The following is a 12,294-nucleotide window of genomic DNA, read 5'->3' as shown; positions in this document are numbered from 1 at the left end:
CTATTTATTTTCCTTTTTGTCTTCTCCCTTGCTTCTCTGAAAGCTGCGTGAAGTCAGGGTTCTCACCACCAGGCATAGCATCACCTGACATAGAGTAGGCGCTAATATTTGTTGAAAAAAGAAATGGAATCCAGTATCCATTGCTGTAAAGATGTAAGCTCTACATCTGGAGGTTCCATTTGAAATCAGATATGAGGTGGACCTCACATTCATGTGTTCTTCATCTGTATATACCTCAGGAAGAATTCAAGGTCTGGTAAAATCAGACCACAAAAGTGTTGCACAATCATATGTCCTGTTATAGGAGAAAGATCCCTTATTGCCTTCTCCTCTGTAAGTTATGCCAGCTCTATCAGGTGATTTTCTCCCCTTACCAAGTCCCTCTAATGGTGCAGCTGGGTGTTAGCTACTTTAGCTCCACCTTCGTCTCCCAACAATTCAATGTCACCGATGTAAACAATAACCAAACCAGAGGGGGCAACTAACTGATGACCTCAGGGCTGAATGAAGCACACAGAGGGTTGTGATGGGTCTATTTTGTTTTTGCTGACTAGTTTGTTTGGCTTGTAAGGTATTATCCTTCACAGCTAGCCTGTATAATATATTATAGCCTGTGTGACATATGTGTGTATGTATACACATATATACATGTGTGTGTGTGTATATATATATATATATATATATATATATATATGAAACTGGTAACTTAATAACATTATATATATACATACACACATATCTATCTATCTGATCATATATATAAATGTTATATACATATATATATATAACATTTTTTGTGTGTGTATGTGTGTGTGAATGTAGTCATTTAGCCCATAAATAAATGTGGTAACTTACTAAGATTTTAAATAAAAATCTGGATTTTTGTTTCTCTTAAAAATGAAAGATTTAGTAAAAATGTTAATGTTCCTTATGATGAAAATAAGTTGAGTTGAGTGGTGTTCCACCACCTGCGAGGGCATTAGCTCCCCCAGCTTTATCATACTCCCTGCCACCACCATAAAAGTCTTGATAATGAAGCCTGGACTCACTCGTCACATAACATCATTTTGAAGCTATTGGATTTTATTACACCTGACACAGTTTACCATTCATAAAATGCTTTACTATTAAATATGTTATATTTTATTTTATTTATTTTTTAAATTAATTTTATTTAGTTATTTTTCAAGTACAGTTTTTTGTCTATTTTTCCCATCCCAGCCTCCCCTGCCCCTTGCTCCCCACCTCCCTCCCATTTCCACCCCCCTTAGTTCTCGTCCCTGTGTCCTTCCTATTTATTATTTTAAAGTCTTATTATAAATGAGTGTTCCATGGATGTAATAACACATGGATTATTTATTTGTACCTTATAACAATTTATCTCCCAAAATTAGCAAGTTAATTAGTTAATTTTATCTCCAAAATTAACTAAATCAATAAACAGTTATTGTTTCACATAGTTTTGTGAGTCAGGAATTTGGGGCAGCTAAGCAGTTGGTTCTGGTTTGGAGTATCTCTCGAGTTTGCTGGTAAGTGCTGGTTTGGGATGTAGTCACCTGAAATCTTGACTGGGGCTGGGGGGTTCTAATTTTGAGACAAGTTACTCACATGGCTATTGGCTGAAGGTCTTGGTTTCTTATTGTGTGAACTTCTCCTTTGATTGCTTGAGAGACCTCATAACACTTCAGCTGGCTCTGCCCAGATGAGTGCTCCCAGAGAGGACAAGGAGGAAGATGCTTTTTATAACCTTACCTAAAAAGTCATACACCATCACACCGGAAGGAAGACACTAATTAATGCCAGCCTGCATTCAAGTGGAGGGAAATGAAGCACTACATCCTCAAAAAAAGTGTCAAAATGTTTGTGAAACTGAGATGTAGCAATCTAAGGGGTCTTGGGGTATTAGACTTGGTTGAGTCATCAAATAATTGCTTTATTTTTAATCTAGTTATTATTAAATGCCTTTTGCTTTTTCTAATTTTAATATTTCAAAGTTGTTTACAGTTTATTCTGTATATACTAGTTTAAAAACTGGGAATTGCAAGTGTATGCAACTTACAATCTTTGAGATTTACACATTTTTTTAAAGTTTTCAAAGAAATACATGAGTCCAAAAAAACCTTTAACCTAGTTTTAGTAAAACCATTCTTAAATAGGAGTAAAACAAACTTCCAGTGAGTTATCAGCAGTCACCTAGGTAGTCCCTCTGAAGAGCTGGCACACACTAGTAAAATAGTTGGTTATATCATAGTACATATATTTGCTGTATGCAACACACACAGATATTTGAGAGAGGCATATATGCATGAAGTAGTACTGTAGGCAAATATTTTCTTAGACATTTGTAAGAGTAATCATCAGTAATACTCTGGATAGTAGTAAGGCTCTTCTGTTTTACTTTTTTATTGCCTTCATTTATACGACTATGATATTCAGTCTCAGTAGGACACTTCATTACTCATAATCGCATCTTCAAAAAAACAGAGTGGTTCTGAAATAAGAAAGGGAATCTGAACAAAAGGCCAAGTTCAGAGCCAAGCTAGGAAACTGTGAAATAGAGACTCTCCCCTCCCTTGTTTCTCTATAGTGCTGGCCTTCAAATTTTACCCCCTTAAACGGTTAGATGTAGTTAGTATATCCAGTTAATATTTTGATAATAAAGGTATTTGTGAGTTTTATTACATTTATTTTTATTTGTTAACACTAATGAAATTATGGTAGCAGGGGTACATGCACATAGCTATATTTGTTAAAATAATTTAAATTTATGTAAGATTTGATTCCCATGCAGTCAGTGCTGATATTACATCAGATTCACAGTACTGATGCAATACAGGCATTATGATTCCACCCAAACTTTCTTTCTTCTACTGTATTTTCTCATGTATAATGCACTCTTTTTGCTCAAATTTTTGAGGGAAAAATAAGGATGTACATTATACATGGGTAGTAGCTGAAATACCTTGAATCTGTTCTTGCATCTATGTAATTATTTGTTACATAAAATTTCTTCTACCATAATGTTAAAAAATAAATGCCAAAAGTCCTTTGTAATACAGAAAACAAGTATTTAAATATAAATAAGTAAGTAAATAAATAAACAAATAATTGAATTATAATGAAATTTTTTTCCCTGAAAGTTGGGGCCAGAAATGTGGGCATGTACTATACATGGGAGCACATTATACATGGCAAAATATGGTATTTATCTTGAAATTAACTAACTTTGCTTATTTAGTTAAAATGGTCTACTGATCCATTTTTTTAAGACTGGTTTGTAGCATTCAGTTCTGTAAATTTAGTACTGATTTTCTATTTATGGCAGGGTTGGTAGCACTTGTATTAATAGAAGTAAACTTTTCTAAAACTTTTCATATTTTTTATGAGGCAATACTTTTTATAGTACATACATTTTTTCATTAAAAAGTCAATGATAGATTTGTAACACATTTTCTCTAATTTATTGGGTTCCTTGGTTACATCATTTGTCAGTTTGGTTTGATTTCATTAAGTCTATTGGAACTAAATTTTTGAAAACATACTGTTGATGATGATATGGGAATTATTATAGTTTACTGAACTACTTTCAATTTTTAAATTTTATTTTCATCCAAGTGACTTAAAAAATTGTGCATACACATAAATTTTTGTCTTGTTAATTTTCTGAGTCTGAGTATTATGAAATATATTTTATGGTGGCTTTATGAGATAATCACAAATAAGTTCTTACTCTACCATAACCTACTTGCCAGGTACAATGTTATGGAGATAACTATATATTTCTATTTATAGATGCATATACGTATATCTATGTATATTTCTCTGAATACACGCAATTAGAAAATGGCACCATTGTGCTCTACAAATAGCACAGGGATTGCAATACTTATATCAGTGAAAATAGACTTAAAAACAAAGGCTATAACAAAGACAGAAAAGGGATATTTTATAACAATAGAGGAATCAATCCAACAAGATATCATCTTTGTAAACACTGATGTACCCAATGTAGGATGATCTAAGTATATAAAGCAAATATTTATGAATATAAAAGGAGAGATGAACAGTAATGTGTCCGAGTAGGGGACTTTAACACCCATTGACATGGAGGAATAGTTCAACCACATACAAAATCAAAAGAGGAAACAGTGTCCCTCAATGATGCATTAGGTCATATAGATTTAACTGATACTTTTAGAACACTTCAACCCAGAGCAGTAGAATATACATTATTTTCAGACGCACATGAAACATTTTCTATGACAGAACATCTATTAGGTCACAAAACAAATCTCAGTAAATTTAAGAATATTGAAATCATATCAAGCACTTTTCTGACAAAAACTGATATAAAACTATTCTGTAACTACCAATTTGTATTTTTTAATCTCTCCACCATGTTTACCCAGTCTGTCAAACCCTCCCGTTTGTCAATCATCAGTCTGTTTTCTGTATCTATGGGTCTGTTTCTATTTTGTTTGTTTGTTTATTTTCTTCTTTAGATTCCACATTTAAGTGAAACTGTAAAATATTTGCTTTTCTTTGTCTGACTTATTTCACTTAGCCTTGTGCCCTCTAGATCCATCCATGCTCTTAGAAAATGTAAGATTCCATTATTTTTGATGGCCAAGAAGCATTCAATTATGTGTTTGTACCACTGCTTTTTTTACCCACCTGTAAGCTGTTGGGTACTTGGGTTGCCTCCATTTCTTGGCTATTATCAATAATACTTACAGAATAATCACAGAAATATACTATCATAGTAACTACATACGTGTCCAGCTGAGCACTTGAAATATTGGGGGACTACTATGCTATAGATCTGAAACTGTTGGCTATTTTATTTACAATAGCCAAAATTCAGAAGCCACCCAAGTGCCCAGCAATAGATAAATGATTAAAAAATGTATTTTCATAAAAATAATGAATGAATATCACTTGCAATAGTATGAATAGACCTGGAGGGCATTCTGCTAAGTGTACTAAGTCAGACAGAGAAAGGCAAACATCTCACAATTTCACTTAAATGTGGAATCTATGATATGATTTCATTTATATGTGGAATCTAAAAAGAAAAACAATCAAAATAATCAGTCACAAATTTATAGAAACAGAGTACAAACTCATAGATGTCAGATGTGAGAGGTTTGGGGGACTATAAAAAAAGGTGAAAGGATAAAGAGCAGAAACTGGTAGTTACAAAAAAGGCATGGGAATATAAAGCATAGTGTAGGGAATCTAGGTAGTGACTGTGTAATAACTATGTATGGTGCCGTATGGTTCTAGACTTACAAAGTAAGTTATATTAAGGTCTAACAACTATGCTGTATACTTGAAACTAGTACTGAATGTCGACTGTAATGGAAAACAAAATTTTAAATCTTTATATCCTGGACTCATCTGTTTTAAATAATAATTTGTAATATTTAAATCTATTTACTTTCATCAGTTTTAATCTAATTAAAATGAAAGTTGATAAAATATATTTTTCTAGAAAATAAATTTTCAAACCTCTCAACAATAATTCACTTATGAGCTACATACCTTCATAAATAGTCATTACCAAAACCAAAACCAAAAACTCACTGAATCTGTGACATGGTGAAAGAGCTAAAAGATTATAGAATATTTAATGAGAAGACCCAATTTATTACCTATGTAATTCACTTTTAAAATACATTCAAATTCACTTTTCATATATAGTGTATCTTTTTAAAAAGTTGTTCTGAATACCTCATGATATTTAGAATTGTATACGTAAAGTTGGTTTCTGATTTCCTGTCACCAGACATAACTACTGAGTTTCCAGGTGAAGTATTTTATTCTTACACTGTCACCTACCGCCAACTTCTTCTTTGAGCCAGCCATTTACTATCTAAAGGTGTAGCCATCCTCACCAAAAAGAGTTTCCTTATGGTATCCATTCTTACATATTTTTCTTAAAGTCAAACTATCTTTTAAATTAAAATTCACTTTTGAAAAATCAGCTTCTACAACAATACTGTAGAGTTTATTTGTTTTATGGAAAACCATGCCTCCCTTTTAGTTTTGTAATTGTCTTACTTGCCTGAACAACTTATTTTCTGGAGGATTGAAGAAAAGGAATGAAAACAGCCTCATATTAGTAAAATCTCCCTCCTACAATCAGGCATACTTCATTCTATTTTGCTTTGCTTTACTGCATTTTGTTTTACTGCGTTTTTTTACAAAGTGAAAGTTTGTGGCGACCCCATGTCAGGTAATTCTACCAGAGCCATTTCCAACAGCATTTTCCCATTTTGTGCCTCTGAGTCACATCTGGTGATTCTCAAAATATTTCAAACATTTTCATTAGTTTATTTGTTATGGTATGATTGTTTTGGAAAATCAGGAACTACCAGGAATTAAATGCTAGACATTTGATGGATAAAAGTGTGTGTTCCAACCGCTCCAGTGGTAGGCTGTCCCCATCCTTCTCACTCACCTTGGGCTTACCAACTCCTCGAGACACAAAACATCAAAATTAGGCCAATTATCCACCCTACAATGGCCTCAAATCGTTCAAATGAGAGGAAGACTCACATAAAATTAAATCAAAAGCTAGAATGCCTACACTTAGCGAAAAAGGCCTGCTGAAAGCCTAGAAAGGCCAAAAATTCCACATTTTGTGCCAAGCAGCCAAGTTGTGAATGCAAGGGAAATATTCTTGAAGGAAGTTGAAAGTGCTTTTCCTTCAGTGAACATGCAAAAATAAGAAAGTGAAACAGCCTTTATCGCTGGATCTACTCCTGCCGAACATGCTGTGAAGACTGTTGAAATGACAGCAAGGAATTTAGAATATTACATAAACTTGGTAGAGAAAGCAGTGACAGTCGATAAAACTGAAAGGATTAACTTCAATTTTGAATGTTCTACCACGGGTAAAATACTATCCAATAGCATGCATGCTGCAGAGAAATCACTGTGACAGGAAGAGTCAACTGGTGGGAAAAACTTCTCTGTGCTCCTATTTAGGAAAAACAAACCATGGACATGGACAACCTTGTGGTGATTGCTGGGGGGAGGGGTATAAGGGGGCTAAATGGTAATGGGAAAATATAATAAAGATTATATACTAATTTTTTAAATAAATAAAAAGAAAAGAAAAGAAACTGCCACAGCCACCAGAACCTTCAGCAGCCATCAGCATTGAGGCAAGACCTTCCACCAGCAAAATTATTACAACTCTTGAGGACTCAGATGATTGCCAGCCTCTTGTAACAATAAAATATTTTTTTAATTTAGGTATATACATTGCTGTTTTAGACATAATACTATTACACACTTAATAGACTACAGTATAGTACAAATATAACTTTTATATGCACCAAGAAACCACAAAAAAGTAGTGTGACTCACTATATAGCAATATATATTTTGTTGTAGTGGTCTGACCAAATCTGCAATAGCTTGGAGATGTGCCTGTATAAAAATGAATTATTTGTGGGATAATAATTTTGATCCTTGTTGAATGGACCCTGTGGCCTTGTATTTTGAATTATCTTCATAAATCAAACTACCTTTCAAGATAAGCAGAGATGTAGCAGATCTGATATTGTGACAATACATAAGGCCCTTATACTTTAAAACACCACACCAGAACACAGAAAATAATTGTAAAATAAAACAAATCATAGTAAGCAAATAATCAATAACAATAAAGTCCCTGATCTAGATAATATTACAAGTCTGTTTGCTAATATTAAGAAAGAGAAGGGAAAAAAATCCCCACAGAGATGTACAATTTAAATGTGCTTCTGGAGTTAATGGAGCAGTGATTCTTCTCAGCTTTTAACAGGTCACAATTAATCAACCCTCAATCGATACAAAACATCCTAACTGTAGGACCACTGCACTTACCCATGATGGTTAGGGCTGTAGCTTTTGTTAACTCTTCTTTCATTGAATCTATTACTTCTAAATTACCACCATCTAGGTTGCATCTATTTATGGTTCCATTTCCCGAACTGATCCAATAAAGCTTGTTTTCCAAGTAGTCTATCGATAGACCTGTAATTAAATTATATATCTTAAACATAATGGTAGCCACTTAAATAGTAATAGTCACATTGCACTGGATTTGAGGGGAAAAATATGTCTCAAACTCAGATTTTTGTCTTAAAATATAAGGTCTAGCTAATGGGAAATATACAGAGATAGCCAAAAGTAAGTTAAAAAAGAATAATAAATAATACAATAATTAATAAGTAAATATTAAGCAAGAATAAAGTTTGTCTATAATTCTGCATACTTATAACTATAAATCTACTTTTGCCTAACCCATGCATATACTGTTTTAACACTGTGAAACAATATACTTTTATAAGGCAATTGACCATTATCTCTTTAGATTATCAAAATAATCTTATGACATTGAGTTCTACTTTATGATAAGGAAAATAATACATAGAATAGTTAAAAATGAATCTTTAGATAGTAGGTGGTCATTCCAGAAATTTTAATAAAGGTTCTATTTCAAAAATGAATGCCTGCCCTCTTATTACACCAGTTGATTTCGGACAGCTTTAATGTGTAATGCTCACTTGGGATACTAATTTGACTTACAAAATTTATAATCCCTCCTTTATGTTCATTTACTTTGGGCAGATATACAATAGACTTCAATCAGAGGATTCAACATTTTATAAGTAAATTCAAAAGGAGAAAACTTTCAATAATTAATAATTTAATTGATATATGGAGTTGAATTGGGCTCATTTAGGTAGGGTCTGCCTAGAAGATTAACTATTCAACAAGTGAACTAAGTCACAGTGTATCAACATAGGTTAGCTTTATTATAATTTATGACAGTATCGTATGTTAGAGTGGTGTTTATGGTTATTAAAAGTCTCAGTATATGTACACTGTGGTTGCCAAAGGGTTTTAGTACACATTTATTTAGTCACTTGAGTGCTTAATAGGCTCAAGGTCTACATTATAACACTAATCTGTGTCTCCATTTTGGTTGTTTGCAATCCACAGCTACTTGTTGAAAAGCACATGTGGACATACATATACTCAGGCATAAAATACAATAAACTGTTCCTTAGAAAATGATTGAACAAACCACAGAAAAATCTCTAACTGTTAAAAATCTAAGATTAAAGAAAAAAGAAGGAAGGAAGGAAGGAAGGAAGGAAGGAAGGAAGGAAGGAAGGAAGGAAGGAAGGAAGGAAGGGAGGGAGGAAGGAAGGAAGGAGAAAGGGAGGGCATAAGGAGAGACAAAAGAACGGAATTACAAGTTCAAGTGAATTGAAAGAGGATTAAGCTCAAATATTCTGAACTACTGATAGTCCCAGGCCAGAGAGTGACACTGGTTTATCAGACCATTTTTAATAAAGTAGAAATAATCCAACATGTCTGTACAATATATCAGAGATTTATCAATATACTATTGATTTATTGGTATAAGATTGTGGAGGGTTCACCAGAAGAATCACAGTACATAAAATTTGACACTTCAAGGAAGACATTTTCAGGTTTCTCTTTCCTTCCTCCTTCCTCCCTCCCTCCCTTCCTCCCTTCCTTCTTTTCTTCCTTCCTTCCTTCTTTCCTTTCTTCCTTCCTTCATGACCACAGTGGGTGATCATCTTAAATCACAATGAAAAAAGTAGTCAAATTATGACTATCACAGTCCTATTCTATAGTGTAAAATTTTCATATCAAAAGTCTATTCTCCATTTAATTTTTTTTATGAGAGAAACTTGGTTATTCTGCAGGTACTTTCATGCATATTTTCTAGTGTAAAAAAATATGGTTTAAACCACTTAATTTCCAAAAGTAGTCTCTTTTACTTTCTGCTTAGTTGATTATCTAAAGCACATAACTTCATTTGTATTCAGCAACAAAGTATCTTTATGACAAATTGATACTACAATAATAACCCCAAACTTTCCTATGATAAATTTTCATCAAAAATTGAATTAACAAATATATTCATAAAGAATTTTCTTTGAGAAAGTTATATATTTTTCCAGGTATTTTAAATTGTATCTCTCAATCAAGCCAAACCACCAGAGAACAATAAACATTTTTATATTCCTGTGTTTTTACCCTTCTCTGAACCTCTTGCTGAATTGAGCTTTGGCACCCTGCCCTTGGTTTAAATGAAGGATGCTGTAAGAAGTAGTCATAAGAAAAGCAGTGTTATACTTCCCAGGACATAGTATCTGAAAGTAGTACATCATGCAGTGACCTCTTTATATGAGGACCTATGGGAGAAATTTCCTTCAGGGCTCAGTGCCAGAAAAAGCTATATATGGAAAATATAAAATTATAATTGATCATAATTCTCTCTTTGCTTTAGCTGCAAAGAAACTGAAGAATCTGACTGTAAGCCATATCCAGCAATGTTAAAGGAACTGCATTTATGATACTAATTTTACTCCTGAGTTAAGTAGAATAACCTATTATTATCTTTAACCTTGAATTTTAAAATCAGTATTATTCTAGCCTTCCTTGGGGAATGTGTTTAAGATTCCGCAACCCTTTTTGGAACGACAGTTTATTTTAACTGAATGTGTCTAACTTCAAATTAGTCCACAATGTCAGAACTTTCTCGTCTACCTAACACCCTGCAGTGTCTAGAGTTTAACCTACTCTAAGTAAAGCAGTTATCCTAGAGGGCGGGAAATTACAGGCAAATTTCCTGGAGTCTACTAAACACATCTGTGTCTCGATTACTAGTGCCTAGAGGGAAGGAGCAGTGTCAGTGAGCTTTTTATCTTCAGTGTCTAGTATTGCCTAGTGCAAAAATATAAAAATAAAAAAATAAACATTGAATGAATTGATGAGTTATTTAAATTATCCAATTATGAAAATTATATGTTGTTTTTGAGGAGTTCTGCCTAGTAAAGTTAAATTACCTCACAACAGAATTTTTTAATATACTACTTGGACTCAGATACTATGACAATTGAGAGGAATAAATCTACCTGGTACAGCTTGTATTTTTGCATTAATACTAAGACTGAATATTTTAGAATTAATAGTTTTAAAATTCACAAGAAAAATATTTAAAGTTTCTTTATCAACCTATATATATGCATGTGATACATCACTTAGTCACCTACATATATCATCTCCCCTAGAAAATATATTAGCTTAACCTCTTAATGTTCTTGAATGTCCTTATTCTCAAGTTCATAAAATAGAATTGAAATCTTTTAAAAATCTTATGATGAATTCAAGAAACTGCTGATATGTTTTAAATTCATAACTATTAAGTATTTTAGAAGCATATATTTATGAAATTAAATAAAATGTTTTAGATTATAAGTTTTTTTATTTCATTATTGCCTGATAATTAGATCTTTTAAAAAATCCTTACCCAAGGATATTTTTATTGATTTTAGAGAGAGAGGAGAGGAGAGAGAGAGAGAAACGTCAATGTGAGAAATAATCGGTTGCCTCCTGTATGTGCTCTGACTGGAGATCAAACTCAAAACGGAGGTATGTGCCCTGAGGAGGAATGGAGCTACCTTTTCTTGTACAGGAGAATGCCTCAACCAACTGAACCATCTGGCCATGGCCAATTAGGTTTGAATGACACTGAAAATTTAATTAGTATCCAGTTACTAGAGTAATTTCTGAATCAAAATTTTTTGTTGCACTAGAAATGATTCACTAAGAAGTGTACTACTAATAATTTTGATGCAGTTGAAACTACTGAATGATGTTAAAATGCTAATCAATAGCCATGAGGCAAGAGATAAAATATGAGCATGTTGATCAAACTGCCCTGGAACCAAAGAAATATGATTGTATCTGTATGAGAAGGTCCTCAGTGTGTGTGACACACACAAAAAATCTTCAAAAGGGCTATAAGAGCTGTCTGAAAAATATACAAGTGCTAATATAGTCTTAATTCTGCAACAACATTTATTTTTTAAATCACCTGGGTCTGCTTATAAAAAAAAGAGAAAACCTAGATTCAATAATATAATAGATATATCAAAAGGAAGAAAAGTAATTATTTATATAGAAAAGCCTTTGTGAATTAAAAAATCTTTTTACCTCATTACTGTAGTAATGCAGTTAATTTATGCTTTGATTCCAACACTTTTTAATTTAAGCTAAAAATTTTCCTTAATATATTACTTTATTGAACATGTGACTGAAATAGACTAATTTTAAAAACTGAGACAATGCAATTTGCTAAAATTATATAATTGCTCAAATAATAGAAATAATTCACAAACTGATATAATAAACTTTTACATAAAATACATCTAAATATAGTTTTTGTTTATTACTAAAAATTAAATCCATTAAGAT

General features: G+C 32.6%; 1 protein-coding gene across 1 annotated transcript in view; it reads right to left on the bottom strand.

Moving 5' to 3' along the window:
* Positions 1-12,294, bottom strand: part of LRP1B (LDL receptor related protein 1B) — a 1,762,610-nt gene that overhangs the window by 530,952 nt on the left and 1,219,364 nt on the right. The window contains exon 33 of the mRNA XM_053655128.1: positions 7,879-8,028. Within this exon, the coding sequence (XP_053511103.1) occupies positions 7,879-8,028 (150 nt within the window). The remainder of the gene's footprint in view (positions 1-7,878; positions 8,029-12,294) is intronic.

The sequence above is a fragment of the Artibeus jamaicensis genome, unplaced genomic scaffold (assembly GCF_021234435.1).
Source record: "Artibeus jamaicensis isolate MK-2021 breed Jamaican fruit bat unplaced genomic scaffold, CSHL_Jam_final contig_935, whole genome shotgun sequence".
Classification (NCBI taxonomy): Eukaryota; Metazoa; Chordata; class Mammalia; order Chiroptera; family Phyllostomidae; genus Artibeus; species Artibeus jamaicensis.
Note: the sequence above shows the minus strand (reverse complement) of the source record. Positions and strands in the feature narration are given on the sequence as shown.